The sequence below is a fragment of the Drosophila teissieri genome, unplaced genomic scaffold (assembly GCF_016746235.2).
Source record: "Drosophila teissieri strain GT53w unplaced genomic scaffold, Prin_Dtei_1.1 Segkk125_quiver_pilon_scaf, whole genome shotgun sequence".
NCBI lineage: Eukaryota > Metazoa > Arthropoda > Insecta > Diptera > Drosophilidae > Drosophila > Drosophila teissieri.
The window spans coordinates 223,539-244,176 of NW_025224991.1; the positions used below are offsets into that span (position 1 = coordinate 223,539).

General features: G+C 35.6%; 1 protein-coding gene across 2 annotated transcripts in view; it reads right to left on the bottom strand.

The window, feature by feature from the left end:
* Positions 1–217: 217 nt before the first annotated feature.
* The window catches only part of LOC122625584 (eIF-2-alpha kinase activator GCN1), a 34,805-nt gene continuing 14,384 nt past the window's right edge, over positions 218–20,638 (bottom strand). Inside the window, exons 3-4 of one of the 2 annotated variants that reach the window (XM_043805670.1) lie at positions 9,639–10,603; positions 218–7,090 (exon numbers count right to left, since the gene is read on the bottom strand). In XM_043805670.1, coding sequence (XP_043661605.1) covers positions 275–7,090; positions 9,639–10,603 — 7,781 coding nt within the window. In that variant the 3' untranslated portion in view covers positions 218–274. The remainder of the gene's footprint in view (positions 7,091–9,638; positions 10,604–20,638) is intronic. The other variant, XM_043805671.1, reaches the window with a different exon arrangement.

Below are 20,638 nucleotides of genomic sequence, written 5' to 3' on the forward strand. Positions count from 1 at the left end.
TCTAGAATAAATTGCCACTAATTCAGGCAATGCTTTTCCAGCTTTTATTCTTTCGTTTCGTTTTTCATCATGTTTTGCTATAAGAAAAGTGGTGTGTTCTGTTCAAAGCAATATACTAAAACTACTTACCCAATATTAAATACAATGTCGATTGTAACATTTTGTTGATATTAATTCCTTTTTTATACTTTACTTTATTTACAAAAAAAATTTTAAATACAGCAATTTGTATAAGAGTTCAAGATATTTTTGGAACGGTTTTAAAGTAAATTTGTTATGTTTGCAGTGTGTCATCCAATTCTTCATCTTTTATTATTATAGACTGCGGAGATGTGCGTTTTAAAACTTTTGAAACTACTTCATTTAACGAATCTCTTGCACCAGATTCTAATAGATCTGAAATTTTTATAAAGATCGTATCGTCAAATCTTAATCTTAAAATGGAAATTAATGCTAGTTCTGAATTTGATTTCACATAACCATTTTTTTCTTTAGTTCCATTTACCAGCATAGGCACCAAATATTTTAAAACATCAATATTACTTTGATTTGCTGACAAACTTTTAGAAAGGTGGGTACAACTTTTTGCAACAAGCTGTTTGACATCGTTGCTAGAATGATTCATTGCTCTAGCTAACGCAACTACAATATTAATAGGAAGTTCGTTTTTATTGACAAGGTAATAGTCCAAAAGGTAAGTGCCAGCTCTTACAGCATTGCAAGCAATTGGCACTTTTTCTGATAAAATATTGATCAAAACAAATGATGTAATCTTTTCGGGCAAATTTGAAAAAAGTACTTCATTGGGGCACTCTTTTAAGGCTACAAACAATACTATTGTGTGCCCATGTTTTACTATAAGATCATCTGCATTATTCATCAGTATTATATTATTAAACAAATCATAGACTTGTCCAGACGCTATGTGCTTTAGTATCGCTCCCAAGCATCCTCCAACAGCGCTTCGAGTGGCGTCTTCGTGATGTCCGATCATACTCAATAAGGTAGCATAAATTTGTTTCTTTATTGCTTCAGACATTTTGTCTCCAGATCGACTTACAATACTGCGAAGTGCATGGAGCATTGTCTCTCTAACAGAAGAATCATCCGAGTTTTTAATTCCATTATGAATTTCATTAAATAATGGATCTGCTCTAGAATGAATTGCCACTAACTCAGACAATGCTTTTCCAGCTTTCATTCTCACGTTTCGATTTTGATCATGTAATGCTTTAAGAAAAGTGGTCTGAAGTTGTGGTAAAAACTGTTTTAACAAAACACCAACTTTATGAAGTAAAATTGACAAAGTTTCCAATACTGCAGCCTTAACCGCCGCGTTAAAACGGTCACCTAGTATTCGAATTAATGGACCTGTTATGTGTACTACTGAAGGCTGCAACGATTGTGCGTTTGTTAGAAAAATAACTTCACCGAGTCCTTGTGCCGCGTTTTCTTTTTCCTCTGGTAGTCCATTTAAAATTGCTTCCCGAAAAACAGGTAATAACGGAGTAATTCCTTTTGGCAGGCAAAAACCAGGAAGCTCTGTTCCATTCAGTTCGCTTGCTGCAAACCTAACGGCCTGGCGAACATCAGATACGTGAGATATTTGTTGCGCGGCATTCATGCCTTTAATTACAGCGTTGAGGGCCTCCCAAGATTTCTGTAGTATATCTTTATCACTTTCCACCAACAACTTCAGTAAACATCTTAAAAGCTGAGGAATGTATTGCGAATAGTTCCCGGGCGAATGAATACAAAAAGCAGATAGTAAGCTTGCTGCAGACTTCCGAGTGCAAAGGTCAGAAGAATTCGCTGAAATCAGTAATGTATCCATTATTGTCCTAATTCCAGTTTCATCTGTTACTGACAATATAACCGTTTGGCAATACTCGTTCTCCTGTGCTTCGTTTGAATACCCGTAGGCGTCCGATAAGGCTTCTAATAATGCTGATAATATTTTAGGCAAGTATTTGATCAATGCTTCTCCGGCGACAGATACTAGTATAGATAAGGCTTTTGTATTTACTGGTGGAGATGTTAGTTGCGGCACAAGATACGGCAAAACAACTTTTGATTTAATCGACATAACCTGTCTTAGGCCGTCTAAAGTATTCTCAGCAATTAAGGGGTCGGGATCTGAAAGACCTTCCAGCATAAATGGCAGAATTTCATCCAACGCCCGAGATCCTACTGTGCTATGTAAAGACTCAAATGTTTTTGCTGCTGCTTCTCGAACTTCAGGTAAGGGATCACACAAAGCCTTTCGGACTGTAGGGACCAAACTGTCTATAAATGTAAGGACCATTTCTTTTGATGTAGAACCCATTATTTCAGACAAACCAATGCAGACTCCTTGACGTTGATCAGAATGATCCGAGTTGAGACCATTTTCAAGAATAGGAATTATTTCAGGTAAAACTCGTTCTCCAAGTTTTCTTACCAAATCCCCCAAAGTTCGCGCCGCCACTTGCCTCTTATCGTAACTTGTACTTGCCAAACATCCAAGTAGTAAACCGAACAGTGTTGGTAGAATCTCACGCAGAGTGCGCGGAGTATTTGTCACAACCACTTTCCATACATGAAGAGCAGCCTGTCGCACCATCAATGAAACGTCACTACGTCCCATGTAGAGCCCTGACAATACTCTATTTCTACGTTCATCACCCAAAAAGTGAATAATAGCTGTATGTGAATGTTCCGTACCAAAATTATCATCTTCACTTGCTGTTTCCGTAGTCATTTTTCCAGATACCCCAGATATTCGATACAATAGATCTCCAAGTAATTGAACAGAACTATATCTAATCCGCCAATTATCATCAAACAGCCCTTTTTCTAGTTCAGGTAGTAAAAGTGCGACAGCAGTTTCTGCGTATAAATTAACAATTCGTTGCCCCGCCTTTAAAGCAGTATCACGAACATATTCGCTTTCGTCCGCTAAAGCCTTTAGAATCGGATTTATAATTTGTCCGATATATGGTGTAAATTCTTCTTGAAATGCTCCAGGCATATATATAAACATCATTATATATCCATCTTTAACATGTGCAGCAATGTCTACGCGTTCTGCAGTAGAAATTATTTCCGGCATAAGTTTATGCATCTTTTCAACACCAAGTCCTCCAACTACTTCAGATAGGCCTTGTGCTGCTCCACTTCGATCCACACTACTAGACTCGGAAGTTAGAGTTTCCATTAGCCAGGGTAATAAATTTTCAAATGAACTTTCTCCCATACCTTTAACCATAGCACCAAGCGCACGAGCTGACACAGCTCGGACTTCAGGGACTGGATCTAATAATGATGATTTTAGGCCAGGAATAATACTTGGTAAGTAAGGCGCAAGATCTTTTTGGTCTGTTAAGGAATACATGTTTCCTATTATTTGTGCAGCCATTTTTCTAGTCTCTGTGGATCGGTCCATGAAGGCACGTTGCACCACTGGCATAATTAGAGCTAATGAGGGAGCATCAATGAAGTGAATAAATTTAGTTTTTAGCAAACTTTGCAAACAAGTAGATGTATTATTTGATGGATCTTCCAATGCATCCAAAAGCACGGGAACAATAGCTTGAATTTCAGGATTTTTAATAACAGATCCAATTACCTTAAGAGCCTCTGCACCCGATTCTTGTACTTTAGTGTGAGAATCTCCCAGGACTTGAATTAGTTTTGGTACTATACTTGGAAGGCATGATGAAAGTTGCTTTGGTGCACAGAATGCCATTGCACCTAACAATTCAACTGATGCTGTTTTTGTTCTCCATGAATCTTCGTCAAGAGCTTCCAAAAGTGACGGGAGTACTAATTTAACTCCATGAGCGGAGAGTTTTCTCATAACTACTTTAGCTGTATCATCAGCTGCCTGTCTTACGTATTGGGATGGATCACCAAAACATTGTAACAAATGGGGCAACACATGAACTATATAAGGTTCAAATAAACGCCCAAGTGTAGTACACAAAACTTCAAAAGCAAACAGAGCTCCTTCTCTGGACTTATAATTTTTTTTTTCTTGAATGAAAGCGGTCAGCTTTGACATTATGTCTAGTTGCTTTAAGGATAAAATTCCAAGACCTTTAACTATGCCGGCAATGCCATACGCAGCTCCACGTCTTTCACCATATTTCTCAGACTTTGCCAATGAGTGTAACAATTTTTTTATCATTGACGGGGCCTCATCCTTTACTGATGGCATAAGATGAGGTAAGCAATTCGATACCGCTTCCTGAACTTGTTGCGATGGAGTAGACAGTGCTGTTAATAACCTTTTAACTATGGGGTCAATTCGATTGTCATCTTTCTCTAAATGCCGTGCTAACGAACCCATCAATATCACAACAGCTTGACGTATGTTATCGTAACTTTGGGATTTTGGCGCTTTATCCAGAAAATCTTCGAACACTGGTAGCAAATTTACAATGGTTTTATTTCCGTGTAAATCAACTATTTTTAATGCGGCAGCTAACATTTCCTTATGTACAATATCTTCTCGGTCGCCGAGTCCTTGTGATACCATAAAATTCATAATGTCGTTTACATCTTCAATAGATAACAGGAATGCGATAGTGGAGAATGCAATAGCAATACCTCTTCGTGGTTTCCATTGATCGATTGCAGGCTCAATTTCGCGGTCGAATTGATCCATTACGGGCGGTATTAAAGACAACTTTTCTTTGTAAATAAAAAATAACTTCTTTATAACGCATTTTATTAAAACTTCATCACCAACTAATAGGGGAATTAGGGATTCTGAAGCGGATTTTTGAATGCACGTCTCCGGGTGTGTGATATCATTTATAATATCGACATATCCGGGTAAAGGGAATTTGGCAGTGTTCCACAAAAATAAAGCCAGTTCTCTATTTTCTTCCTCTGGATCATGTTTTGCTATCCAAATTCGATTTATAATTATTTTTTCCAGACTGTTATCCACTTTAACGTGTTTAACAATTCCATTTACCATTATTTTAAGGGATTGTAATGCCACCTTTCTTACAGCGTCGGAACAATGTTGCAAGGCTTGTAGAAATATGCTAATAATATGGTTATCCGGACTAGAAGAGCAATTATCACCACTTGAACACATTGCAACTTGTAAGATGGCACCTGAAGTTTGCGCTTCCAGTTTATGGTTGTTTCTTAAAAGATTTAACAAAATTTCAAACATACCAAATCTAGGCATAAACTCTGGCTTACAACAAACTGCAGCGCTTGTATGAAGAGCTATTATCTGTATTCCTTTAGAAATAAGATCAAAATTCGAATCAGTATTTAAAAATATTAATGCACGTTTTAAGAACTCGAAGGCATATGCAAACGATTGCGAGTCAAGAAAGTTTGATTTAACGTGATTGTCAAGGTCAATTATTATATCATTAATAGCTTGATTTATATTTAAAGCTTCAAATTCCTCTTTTAAAATACATGACGGACTTTGAAGTTTGATTGTCGCTACTGCGATGGCACGCCCAAGTTTTGGCTGGGAAGTAAAGCACAGACTACGTAAGAATAGGTACAGGTCAGTAAGAACCTCGGCACACAGGGGACTTTTAGAAGCATTCAATATGCCGTCCAATAAAGAATGAAAATGTTGGGCAATTTGTTCTCCATTTCCAGAACACGATGCTTTTAGCAAGCTTATTTTTGAAATTAGTTTTTCATAAAGCAAGGTAATTCTTAATTTTATTTGCTGTTCTTTTTCCATTTGATTTTTAATTTGTTCTTCTTGTTTCTGAGTATACCTTATAGTTTTTAATTTGCCTTCTTTTTCCCTTTTTTCGTCAATTTCACGCCGAAGTTGAATCTCTTCTAATTGTTCCTTGTAGCTGTAAACTTTATTTTCTCTTTTTATACGAACTGTTTCATATTGTGAGTCTATATGGGGTATTACACTTTTATCAAACAACTCGCCCTCCGGAGTTAAAAATGTTAAATATTCCTCATTAGAAGCATTATAGTTAGAAAAGTTACTAAGATAGTTCTTTAAATTATTTACAACTTTTGGAACAATAAGATTCGGACAAATTCGAACCAAAGCTGATATTGTATTCTCGTATTGGGCATTAGCTATATAGTTGTCAATGTATTCATTAACAATTTCATTTGTTTTAGCTAATATAACAATTTTGGCATCCAAGTTAAAATGCTTTTGAATGGTTGCTTCCCATAGGTATGGCTCATTTGATACAATTGCAGGGTGATGTGATATAAGCAATAAATCTATAGCAACGTCCACAGAATCTTCATAAGTAATATGTTTTAAGCTGGTTAAAGTGAGAAGTGCGTCTACATACACATGATTTGAAGTCCCAAACTGATCCATTGAAGTCTCCACGTCCGTTTCAATATTAACTAAATTAATACGTTTACCGAACTCGTGTAAGGCTAACTTTACGAACTCAATACCGCTTGATGCGTTTATTATTTGTTCAACCTGCCTAGCAGTATATACTCGAACTTTTACTGAATTGCTACATAAGTTATAAACTAAAGTTCGAACTAAAGGTTCCAGTTTGCCTCTAATTTTTTCAGGATATGAAATAAGCAATATTCTTGTCATTAATGATATATTGCATAACGTGGTAATAGGAGCTATTCCAGTAAACTTTACATTATAGAAAACTAGTTTTTTCATATCAAACACTGTGTTCCAAAAAAAGTTATAATTTTCAGACGGTTTTTCCAAAATAAGCATTATACAAGCGATGCACGCTGCTTCAGCCAAATAACATGATTGTGATGAGTTTTGCAAAGCTTTAGTATAAAATAAAATAAGATCCGGTATAATAGAACCATAGTTATTAATTTCCGCATTTTGAATTGATAATAGAAGCCATTCAAGATAACTTTGCCGAACAATTTGATTTGTGTTTTTCAGCCGTATTCCAGATTTGAAAATATTGATAATAACATTTGGTAACTGGTGTATGAATTTGTGAGTCCACAACCCAAACATATCCAAAGTACAGCAAATAACTTTTTCTTGTGTTTCACACTCCAGTGCTTTCCGAAATAGGGTAACAGCTTCATTTAAAATGTTGGGCATATGATCTTGATCTATGTTGTTAAAGCTTAAATTGCCAGCTCCCTGAAATATAAAATGCAAATATAGTTATAAAATTGGAAAAGGAAATAACATTTCATCAATGGTTATCTTTTATTTGGTAGACCTACCAACCAACCAAATTCTAAATTATTTGATTTTCAAGGGGCAAGTTGTTTGTTACTTGCTTGCTGGTGTGGATATTTGGGAAGCCCTTTCAACTCAAACTTTTGAAAAACATTAATTTCGAAAAGGAAAAATCAACTTATATATAAAATATATAAAAGTTTTAAGAATTAAAATAAGAAAAAACATGAATGAATAATAGACAAATGCTCAAAACTTCCTTTAGAGGCTGAAAATATTGTATTTTTGCAGTCGGTTGCTTCAAAAATAAGGAGAGTTCTTTTAAAATCCATTTAATATTTATTTAGAGTAATGCCTGAGATAATAAAACATACACTTTTTTTTAAATTGCAAAATGTAATTTAACAAATTTTTCTAGGATCTTGTAAGTCATATTGCCACTGACATCGAAATACTAATTCGAAAACGCAGAAAAAAACAAGAGAGAACGCTATAGTCGAATTTCCCAACTATCTGATACCCGTTACTCAGCTAGTGGAAATGCGATGGATAAATTTCAGCACCGACAGTTTATGGCGGTTTGTGGGCGTTAGAGTGGGCGTGGCAAAAAGTTTTTTGGCAAATCGATAAATATTTACAAGACTACAAGTGTGTGCGTGGCAGCTTTGGGCGGGTTGTGGGCGTTAGAGTGGGCGTGTCAACATGGATTAACAAACTTGCCCTACGTCTATACCTCTGGAGTCTGTATGCTGAATCTCAACTTTCTAGCTTTTATAGAAGCTTTCTAGCTTTTATCGTGAGAACTCGACGTTCATACGGACAGACAGACGGACGGACGGACATGGCCAGATCGACTTGGCTATTGATCCTGATCAATATACTTAATATGGTCGGAAACGCTTCCTTCTGCCTGTTACATACTTTTCAACGAATCTAGTGTACCATTTTACTCTACGAGTAAAGGGTATAAAAACACGAATGATTAGATTAGCAAATTTACATACAAGAGCCCACGGACGTTGGCCCATCCCTATCTAGGGCGTTGCAGCCATTGCAAGACCCGGCTTATCAAAATAGAAAACCATCCACTTCCGATTGCTCAGGTCTGCTAAAAAAAAAAAGAGAGTTTATCATTTCGTGCAGATCACAAAACCAATAGGAAAAACTTACACCGTCTACACCAGTGTTATGACGGCCTCGTTATAAACTCTTCAGAGTTAAAGATTAACACAAAGAATATTAAAACAAAAGGGAGGGGTAAAACTCATTCGGTGAGTAAACATGGTAATTATAATTCGGCAATTAATGCTAGATGGAAACACTTACGCAATCTAATCAATCACGGGAGTAGACTGCGCTTAATAAGGAAGAAATCTAGTCTGGATCATGGGAGCTTATGCTCTCCCTAGAGACCAGAGTCGTCCACACCAGAAGGGTCAGAGGCAGCGGCCAAGAGTCAGTAAATGCTGCACTCTGACCGATCGCTTATCTAAATGTCGCGATTATCATATTATACAACCAAATCTTTTTCTTAGTTCTACAAACGCTAATAAAGAGCTAACACATTCCGTTCTGACATATACATATACGCGACAGACAGAACGCGTTTGTAATATATATAATGAATTGAAATATTCTTTATACAAGTACAAACAAGAAAAACGCTATAGTAGAGTCTTTATATCAGATACCCGTTACTCAGGTGCGAGTGCGAGGGAGAAATTTTTTAATTGTTTTGCCAGCTTCATAGAATTGTAAAACTAAAAAGAAATTTTGATACTTTTAAAATATACAAAAAAAAAACAAGAGAGAACGCTATAGTCGAGTTCCCCGATTATCAGATACCCGTTACTCAGCTATTAAAAGTGCGAAGATGAGACAACATACGGATGGACAGACGGACATAGCCAGATCGACTCGGCTATTGATCCTTATCAAGAATATATATATGTCGAATTAACGTTGTCGTTTTCGTTATGGTTAATTATTTTCTCGATTTTAAGTACTAGCGTTGAAAAACCTCTATGATTGTAGATGGCGAATATTCACGTTTGCACTGCTCAGCCGTTCGTCTCAGACTCCCCGTTCGCAAGTCTATTTGACAGGCATTCGGCTTTCCTTTCACTTTCTCGCAGTGCGCACGAGTACACGCACGACAATCGTAAATTCTAGAACTGTAACTTTTACCCCATAGGCAACTCTACCTATTAACGACAACCCTATTAAAGATTGTGCGGGTATTTCAAATAAACCATTTAATCTCCGACATATACATGTCGGAAACGCTTCCTTCTGCCTGTTACATACTTTTCAACGAATCTAGTATACCATTTTACTCTACGGAGTAATGGGTATAAAAAGTTAAATTTCTCCCCCGCACTGTTACTAGCTGAGCTATTAATAATCGTGGAGATCGACTTTTGCATTCTTTTGTGCATTCCTTCTATTTTATATTTAGCAGATAAAATTATATAGTTGTTAAAACATATGTACATTTTTAAATTACCTGTAGGAGATTTATTCTATATTCGATCACATTAATTTTGCCGTCGGATCCATTTAAAACAGAGAAAATACGCTCTAGTAATTGTTTTACTATATTCCAGTCAGAGCATTTCGTTGACAAAAGTTTTAAAGATTCAAGTGACTCTTGTCGTGCGATGTCACCCTTACTGTATAAATTTTGAATGAGAACTATTCCAACCTTATGAGCATAACGACTGCAGTCAAAACTCAACATATTAAAAATTAATCCAATGCTTTGAAGTGTATTTTCTGGGCTTCGCAATATTGACCTTTGTAAAGATGGATAAATGTAGGAATCAAATTCAGTATCGGTGAGTGATTCCAATAATGGACTGCAAGCTGTAATAAGGGACTTGTCCGGTTTGGTTTTGCATGATATCATACTTTTTACGAAGTATTCGGATAGCTTTTCTGAATATTGGTTTAATATTACGGCATTATAGTTTTTGGATTTAAATTTAATCATTTCCATGAACAAAATTGTAACATTACTAGTTGCTTCCATTTCAAATAATATGTCCATTGTTTCATTAAAAATTGCAGTATTATCCCATAGATCGTACAATATTTTTGTTCTTGCGTCTGTAACTTTTTGGTTTGGCGATATTACAGTTATTTGAAATAACAACGACTGATATTCAATCAATTTTTTTTTCTCGGTTTTAAAGACATTTGATTCACGTAGTGCTTGTTTTTGTATGATAGATATCCATCCTAATGCTATAACGGCCAATTTACACGATTTTTGAGGGGGTACACTAGCGAACTCTTTAAATATAAAAGCTTTAAAGACGTTTAACATATGTTCAATTGTTAAATCATGATGAGTAGTTACAAGGTCTAATATAAGATCTCTAACTATCAGTTGCGATGTAGGATCCTTATATTTCGTTATCGTAGTTCCAATCACTTTACATATGCCACGAATTATGGTTGAATTTATACCTTAAAATAGAAAATATAATAATTATTACTACGTCCAAAATAATAGTGTAGACGCCTATCAGAGCACAAGACCTCAGTAACTAACTAATAAATAAACATATTTTTGATATACATGTGTCTCGTGTTTCGAATTATTCCAAGAAACATTTCAGTGAGACCGAACGATTCATGGTGGGAATTAGGAGGGAAACCTGCACATAATTGATATATATTTTGGCATACTTTTAAGATATGCAGCAGAAAAATATAAAACTGGTTTAAAAAAACATGTAATTTTTGGTAAATTCAGGATTCTGTTTTTCGGATTAGCAGTCTAAACGAAAGAATCAGCGGTACCACGGCAGTCCCGCAGACCAAGGTGGCCGACTTACGAAGCGAACTATGCAACATATGCAAAAGAACATTGCTGCAGACGTTGAGCCTTAACTTTATTAGTTCTATATATATATAGTGAGCACATGCCTACACAATACACATACAACATGTACACCCTACACTACTCTGGATGTACTCAACAGATACCAGATAAGAATAAGACTGTCATATGATCCTCAAGACAAGGTTGAGTGGAAAAACCCAATCTCCTCATAAGTCACCCACTGGTAGACTAAACATCCGTTGCATAATTTAAACATTCCTTGCTTAAGCCCTTGCACCATCGTCACGTTCCCACGTTCAAAGCTCGACCTCGCAATCCCGAAAAACAGAAGTATTAGATTGCAATAAACAAAATTATACGAATCTAAGAGCACTTGTATCCAAGAGCGAATGCACTTGAATCCAAGAGAAAAGTCAGCAACTCAAAAGCTCTCTCTCTTCATTTGATCAGATCCCTAAGGTCTAAATTCCATATTAGAAAAGCTCGACACCGAGGAATGAACGTCAATCAGAGTAATTATCAGAGTTCCGTTTGAGGCCTAATTATAATCGGTCGGTGTTCTTCTTAAAAAAATAATATTGTAATCATTCAGTAAAATAAACTTATATTTTTTTTACATATGAGTATTGCGATTATTTAATTGGTAAAATAAAGAATCTGTTAAATAAAGAGTCCTCTTAGTACGGTACTGATCCATTGAAGGATACGCAATACAACTAGCTATCCAGGATCGGAGAATTAAAAACAGTGATTCTAAAATTATTTTGAGATCCGCAAAAGAATCTATGTGAAAGTAGTATTAAAAAAAAAATACCGTGTGGTCAGTAACATATGCAAATCAATTTAAAAGAAAATCCCGTGCGGTCGGAAACAAAATTAATTACAAATTTTTAATTCCGTAATTTAAAACCAAATTTAAAATAAACTCCGTGTATCCAGAAACTTATACAAATACACCATGGCAGTTCAACAACTGTCGGAAACCCACCTAAATCAATTACTGAATCAAATTAAAGAACTGAACTACTATGATGGCACACCTGGCAAGCTGTCTGTGTTTGTTAACCAGGTCGAGCAGCTACTTAACCTATACCCTACCCAAGATGCCAGGCAGGCACATGTTATCTACGGAGCAGTAAAACGCTTACTAGTGGATGCAGCATTGGAGGTCGTGACCCAAGAAAGAGTAAATACATGGCTGGATACAAAGACGGCCCTGGAGATGGCATTCAAGGACCACAGGCCCTACATAACACTTATAAGACAACTGGAGGATACATCATACCCCGGAAACATCTGTAAGTTCATCGAGAAGCTCGAATCACAATATTGGATTATGTTTGACAAGCTAGAATTAGAAAGCGACCCTGTCGATAAATCAAATTACACTGAAATGTTAAAAAGAACCGTTAAATCCGTAATAGATCAAAAATTGCAAAGATACTATTTATAAATTAAAACAAGCTTCAATGGAGATTGGCCTCTATGACGCCAGTCCAGAAAATCAGCGTTCTAATAGATCAGAAGGGAACAAACGCAGGAACAGGGGAAATCATAGTCAAAGCAATAATCAAAGATATTACAATAATAGAAATCATAATTACAGCCATTATTATCCTGGAATGAATCAGAATAATAATACGCAACCTCGAAATTCGAATCAACCTACGACAAATCAAAATCAGTATTTCACTCATCTCATACCGGGTAATCAAGGGGAATTTTTTTAACACGTTTAGAAGGGAGTTAACACAAGCCCAACAAAACAATCCTCTTAACAATTCCCTTAATTTCCAACCTTCAACCTCAAATAATACTAACGGTCAGGGGCCGATAAAAAGGCAACGCGAGAGTCAAAGTGGCCAAAGCAGAATGGATGTAAATTTTCATCAAACTGCCTCGGACACTCAAGTGACACAGGAGGACGTACCAGTCCCCATGTGCGAATAGGTTATCATAACAAAATTTACAAGGGAATGATCGACACAGGCTCATCAATCAATATCATAAGGGAAAATTTTGAAAATTTAGAAGAACAAAAAGAAGATTTAACAGTGTATTCCATAAAGGGGAAATAAAATTCAAGAAAATCATAATAATGAAGCCGACTTCAATATGTCCGCCTGTTCAGAAATTCTATATCCACAAATTTTCCGACAATTATGATTACCTGTTAGGTCGAAAGTATCTAGAGGATACGAAAGCTAAGATCGATTATGATAACGAGACGGTAACTCTAGGTTCAAGAACTTTTAAGTTTTTGTATGGAGAAAAGAAGGGCGAGACCGCATCTAAATGCCTCGACCCACAACAAAACGATTCTGCTCCAGTGGAGGAAATCAATCCAAAAATGCAAAAGGTTAAGACCACACCTAAGTGCCTTAAACCAAAGCATCAACAACAGAAGGAGACCGCATTACCAAAATGCCGCATTTCAAAAGTTGTTAGTGACACAGTGGACAATGATCTAACACATCTTGATCGATCAACAATGATTTACGCGAATGTAACGAGTATAGACTCGAGCATCTAAATGTAGAGGAAATTGAATGTTTAAAAAAGGTTCTATACGAATATAGCGACATTCTGTACAAGGAAGTCGAAAATTTGACCTTCACGAGTACAATTAAACATGTCATCCAGACTCCAGTATACCGTAAACCTTATAAGTACCCCCAAAGTGTTGACCAAGAAGTCAACAAACAAATCAAAGAAATGATAGAACAAGGGATCGTTCGCAAATCGAAGTCCCCTTATTGTTCTCCTATTTGGGTGGTTCCCAAGAAGGCAGATGCCTCTGGGAAACCAAAATTTAGGTTGGTAGTTAATTACAGGAATCTCAACGAGATAATTGTTAATGACAAATTTCACATTCCTCGAATGGATAAGATATTGGATAAATTGGGTAGATGCTAATATTTTACGACCATTGATCTAGTTAAGGGTTTTCACCAAATCCAGATGGATGAAAATTCTATTGCAAAAACTGCTTTTTCAACTAAGCATGGGCATTATAAGTATACACGTATGACTTTTGGCCTAAAAAATGCTCCAGCTACTTTTCAAAAATATATGAATAATCTTTTGGAAGATTTGATCTACAAAGATTGTTTAGTCTATTTGGACGATATTATTATTTACTTCACTTCATTGGAGGAACATATTTTATCTCTAAAGAAAGACTTTGAGAAACTGAGAGACGCCAACTTGAAGTTGCAGCTAGACAAATGTGAATTCATGAAAAAATAAACTGAATTCCTGGGACATATAGTCAAAACAAATGGCATTAAACCAAACCCAATCCAAACTAATGCAATCACAAATTTTCCGTTACCTATTACACCTAAACAGATAAAATCATTTTTGGGATTATGTGGGTTCTATCTCATGTTCATTCCTAACTTTGCCAAGTAGTTAAACCCATGACCCTCAAACTAAAGAAAGGTGCTGTAATAGATATCAAATGTAAAGACTACATCGAATAATTCGAAAGACTAAAGGTTTTGATAACTTCAGATCCGATATTAACCTACCCTGATTTTTCAAAGCCCTTTTCTCTAACAACTGATGCGAGTAATGTTGCTATTGGTGCAGTGCTATCACAGAACCATAAGCCCGTTTGTTACGCCAGCAGAACGCTGAACGAACACGAAATCAACTATGCTATTATTGAAAAAGAATTGTTAGCTATAGTTTGGGCGACAAAATATTTCAGGTCATATCTATTCGGCAGGCCAATGGAAATAATGAGTGATCACAAGCCATGGCTCAATAATAGCAAAGAGCCGAGCATGAAATTACAAAGGTAGAAAATCAAACTTAATGAATTCGATTATAAAACAAAATATCTCCCAGGCAAAGAAAACTATGTCGCGGATGCTCTTTCCCGCACAAAGATAGAAGAAGTCATGGTTGGCGAAGTCGCAAACAGCGCAGACGCAACTATACATAGTGCTAATGAAGATAATTTAAATTATATATCCAAAACGAAGAGACCAATCTAGACAAATTAAGATAGAAAAAGGCGACAGTGACACAACAAGTGTAAACCACTTCTTTCAAAAACTAAAGATTAAAATAATCTATAAAGAAATGACACGAACTCGCCAAAACTCTCATTAAGGAATATGTGTGCACCAAGAAAAGTGTAATTTACTTCCCTAATGATGAGGATTTTCTGATCTTCCAGAGGGCAGCATTTACCGAAATCATAAGCCCTAACAATTTCACAAAACTATTGAGATGTACCATGTTAGATGTTAGCTTCGGCTAATTGATATATTAATTTATGCGAAATTTAAGGATTTAATCTTAAAGAAACATAAGGAAGTTTTACATCCAGGTATAGAAAAAACCATTAATTGGTTTAAAGAAAAATACTATTACCCGGATAGTCAAAAGCTAATTCAAAATATTATCAATGAATGTGAAATCTGCAATCTGGCAAAAACAGAACATCGAGACACAAAATTGACATATGAAACAACACCAGAAATATTTAACACAAGGGAAAAATACGTGATACATTTTTATCTCACGGGAAACCAGATCTTCCTATCTTGGATTGATATTTATTCGAAATTTGCTTCACTAGTTAAAGTAAAAAGTAGAGATTGGCTAGAAGCGAAAAGAGCCATTACTAAAATATTCAATGATATGGGAAAGCCTCAGGAAATTAAAGCGGACAAAGATTTAGCTCTTATGTGCATAGCTTTGCAAAACTGGTTAAGATCCGAAGGCGTACAACAACCAGCAAAAATTGTGCATCTGATATAGAAAGATTTCACAAGACCGTAAATAAAAAGCTGAGAATCATCGGTAGTGAACAAAATATTAAAGAAACAATCTTATACGTCTATAATCATAAAACTAAACATAATAGTACCAAACGATCTCCGGCAGACATTTTTCTATATGCAGGCAGTCCAGACTTTAATGTAGAACTAAACAAAATCGATACGATCGAATATCTCAATAAGAATAGGCATGATTTTGAAGTTGATATAAAATATAGACAGGCTCCACTCGTAAAGAGTAAAATCACCAATCCGTTTAAAAAGACAGGAAGGATTGAACAAGTGGACAGTAAACATTTTGAGGAAACAAACCGCTGCAGGAAAATCGTTCATTATAAATCTAAATTCAAGAAACAAAAAAAGATTAATAAGAGCAAATACGATAATTCCAGACCAAGTACACAACATATTTCTTATAATGCTTAGTTGCATGTTACCACTCATTACCATCGTCAAATGCAGCAATATCGAGGTAAACCCAATAAGTGCGAAGAATGGATATCTTATATTCCAAACCGGAACGATGTAAATTCCAACCAGCTACGAATTCTACTATTTGAGTATAAACATAACAAAGACAATGCGTATGTTCGAAAATCTAGTAAGCGAAGCAAACGACCTCAGATACCATATTTAGTAGATAAACTAAAACGGGAAATAAATGGATTAAGAATTTTTAGGTCTTTTGAACGTAGTAGGGAAGACATATATTTATAATGTATACATGTATTTGTAATACATTAGACGAAGACGACATGGACGAGCTAGAGGAAAAAATTAATAACATGTTAGAAGACTCCGTGAAAACCTATGATCTAAACATGATTATCGATGTAATCAACAGCGGTATAGACATAATTAATAAGCTCAAGGTGAAGAACAGAACCAACAAATTGCGATACTGATATTTAACCTATAGCAGTTTACAGAATACATAGAAGATATCGAGTTAGGTATGCAATTAACCAGATTAGGAACCCAAAATTACTACAACACGATTATTTGAAACACGTAAATTCGGAGAAAATGCTAAAGATAAAAACATCAACTTGGCTCAAGACAGACACGAACGAAATTTTGATTATATCCCCACGTTCCTAGCGAGGTCACTAGAGTTCCGATATTTCAAATAGTTCCGTACCCAGATGAACATAATTATATTCTAACACCGAGCAAATATTCGATAAATTCTATATATTCAATAACCAAGTATTTCATAAAGATACAGATAAATTAATATTCGACAAATGTATTTTTGGACTTATCAAACAAGAGCAAACTCACTGCAAATACATTAAAACCCATAGAAATTTCCAAATAAATTATATAGAACCAAATATACTTTTAACATGAAATATTCCTGAAACAGTTGTCAATCAAGATTGTACAAACAACAAAATATTAATATCAGGAAACAACATTATTAAAATTAACAAGAGAGAACGCTATAGTCGAGTTCCCCGACTATCTGATACCCGTTACTCAGCTATTCGAAGTGCGAAGGAGAGTCTTTAGCACATACAGTTTTTGGCGGTTTTGTTCGCGTTAGAGTGGGCGTGGCAAAAAGTTTTTTGGCAAATCGATAGAAATTTACAAGACTAATACAAAAATGAAAAAGTATCGAAACATTTGTCAAAAGTGTGGACGTGGCAGTTTTGGGTGGTTTGTGGGCGTTAGAGAGAGCGTGGCAAAAAGATTTTTGGCAAATCGATAGAAATTTACTAGACTAATACAGAAATGAAAAAACATCAAAACATTTTTCAAAAGTGTGGGCGTGGCAGCTTTGGGCGGTTTGTGGGCGTTAGAGAGGGCGTGGCAAAAAGATTTTTGGCAAATCGTTAGATATTTACAAGACTAATACAAAAATGAAAAAATATCGAAACATTTGACAAAAGTGTGGACGTGGCAGTTTTGGGCGGTTTGTGGGCGTTAGAGTGGGCGTGGCAACATAAATCGACAAACTTGCGCTGCGTCTATGTCCCTGAAGTCTGTATGCTTAATCTCAACTTTCTAGGTTTTGTAGTTCCTGAGATCTCGACGTTCATACGGACAGACGGCCAGACGGGCGGACATGGCCAGATCGACTCGGCTACTGATCCTGATCAAGAATATATATACTTTATATGGTCGGAAACACTTCCTTCTGCCTGTTACATACTTTTCAACGAATCTAGTATACCCTTTTACTCTACGAGTAACGGGTATAAAAAGTGTACCATGCAAATAGATGAATTCCTAATTTCTAATAATCTGGCAGATTTTACACAAACGATTTATATCACCAACAATGTTACACGTTTAGAACCAATAGTTCACTTACAAACAAGAGAAATGATAAAATTCCATGTAAAACATTACACCTTTTTCCAAATTATATGCATTACAACTTTTGTCATCATAATAATTAGTTTGACTCTGTATTTAGCGTATAAGTTTAAAAATATACCTAAGAAAATTATTGTTAAATATTGTAAATAAAAAGAAGAACACCCGCACCTTGAAAATAACGACAAGGAAATAGTTCAACCAGAAAACAATATTATGATATACCCAAATTTAACGACCTGAGTACAGGCCAAAGTCAATGATTGGGGGAGTGACACATCCATAAGTCCCTAAGACTAGTCCCATGCCTACACAATACACATACAAAATGTACACCCTTACACACCCTACACTACTCTGAATGCACTCAACAGATACCAGATAAGAATAAGACTGTCAAATAATCCCTAAAACAAGGTGGAGTGGAAAAACTCAAACTCCTGATAAGTCACCCACTGGTAGACTAAACATCCGTTGCCTAATTTAAACATACCTTGCTTAAGCCCTTTCACCATCGTCATGTTCCCACGTTCAAAGCTCGGACTCGCAATCCCGAAAAACAGAAGTTTTAGATTGCAATAAACAAAATTATAAGAACCTAAGAGCACTTGTATCCAAGAGCGAATGCACTTGAATCCAACAGAAATGCAAAGACAATTAAAGTCAGCAACTCAAAAGTTCTGTCTCTTCATTTGATCAGATCCCTAAAGTCAAAAGTCCATATTAGAAGAGCTCGACACCGAGGCTTGAACGTCAATCAAATCAGAGTAATTATCAGAGTTCAGTTTGAGGCCTAATTATAATCGGTCGGTGTTCTTCTCAAGAAATAATATTGTAATCATTCAGTAAAATAAAGTTCTATTTTTTTACATATAAGTATTGCGATTATTTAATTATATATATATGTATGTATAGGGTTTTTTTTTCAATAGGGTTCAGTTTGGCCATCTTTGATATCAGCTGACATCCGTCGAGTTCTTTGGGTTAAGTTTGGTTTGGCAATTCATGATGAATAGGTTAACAGCTGATCAGCGATACAAAACCGATGAATTTTAATTCGAAAATCAGACGTACTTTGTGAAACCGTTTTGCACCGTTTGCTTCGCCCGTTTTATGGTGCACAAAATTGGCCATCAAATCAGACTGTGTGCAATACTATCGAGATGTTTTGCACCCAATTCACTCTTTTGGACCTCCGGCCACCGCCTAGACTTTGTAGACTGCGCACTGAGGAAAATATGGCGGCCGTTTAGGCCAATGTAACAAAATACACACACATCGATTCGTCCCCGTGCGTCAAGAATTGAACTTCCGGGATGCGATTTCTGAAAAACACACTTGTTGGCCATTTGCCCGTAGTTATATTCCATTATTAATGCCATCGAATTATCTTTCAAATAAAAAAAATTCGGCCTTCTACCGCAACTTGTGCACATTTTCAATTTTCAATTTCATTTTTCAATAATTTTTGAAACGATATAAATTTAGTTGTATAAAGTAATCAATTATTTTGAAAATCAAAGTTTTGGTGCAGGTCAAAGAAGCTGGGTCCGCAAAAATTTTTGAAATTTGAAAGGTGGAATCGTTTGACCATGTTTGACCACCAATTAATTTTTTTTGACCACGTCCAGTTTTCATATGAAATTTCGAAAATTTTCGAACTTTAAAAAGTTGACTTTTTTGAACATTTTTTTTTTAAATCGCAATAACTTGCTGTTTGACTGAAAAGCTACATAGTTAGAAATTAGTCGTACGTTTCGTTGCTAGCAAACTGGTTCATATACATGCAACCCAGAAACAAATGTATTATATAAAAAAAAAACAAAAAACAAATATGTGTTTGCTTTACCATATTATTATCCAACCTAATTTGGAGTTTTCATAAGCATTAAAAATATGTTTTTTCATTTTGTATTCAATTTGATTTTTTCAGAACATACACATACACATTGTGTATGTTGGTTATAGGCAAAGACACCTCCGGTCTTTGATCGTTTCTTGGGAGTAAGAAAGAGAAAGATTTCCAATTGATTTATTTTTAAGAAACAATAAAATTAATAACAAGACAATTTTTAGAGGTGGAAAAAAACAATTTTTAAAGGGTGGTCAAACGATAAAAAGCATTTTTAAAGGATGGTCAAACGATTTTGTTTCAAAATATTTAGTTTTAAGAGGTGGGCAAACGAAAATATTTTTTTTAAGGGTGGGCAAACGAAAAAAACAATTTTTAAAGGGTGGTCAAACGATAAAAAGCATTTTTAAAGGATGGTCAAACCAAAGACATTATAATAACAAGATGCGTAACGGCCATACATTGGTTTTGCACTATGCAGCCACTTTTTTGGTGACGACCAAAATTGCTCTCTTTTCGCTCGCCTAAAATTGAGAGCGTAAAAATCTAAAAATAGAATTGTCTTACTTGTGTGAGTTAAAACATTAAAGGAGATAGTGTGTATGTGTGCGTGCTTCTGCTAGAAGACGATTTTCGGGCCGAAATCAATTTTGATCTAAGAAACGAGTTCGATTAATGTTTTG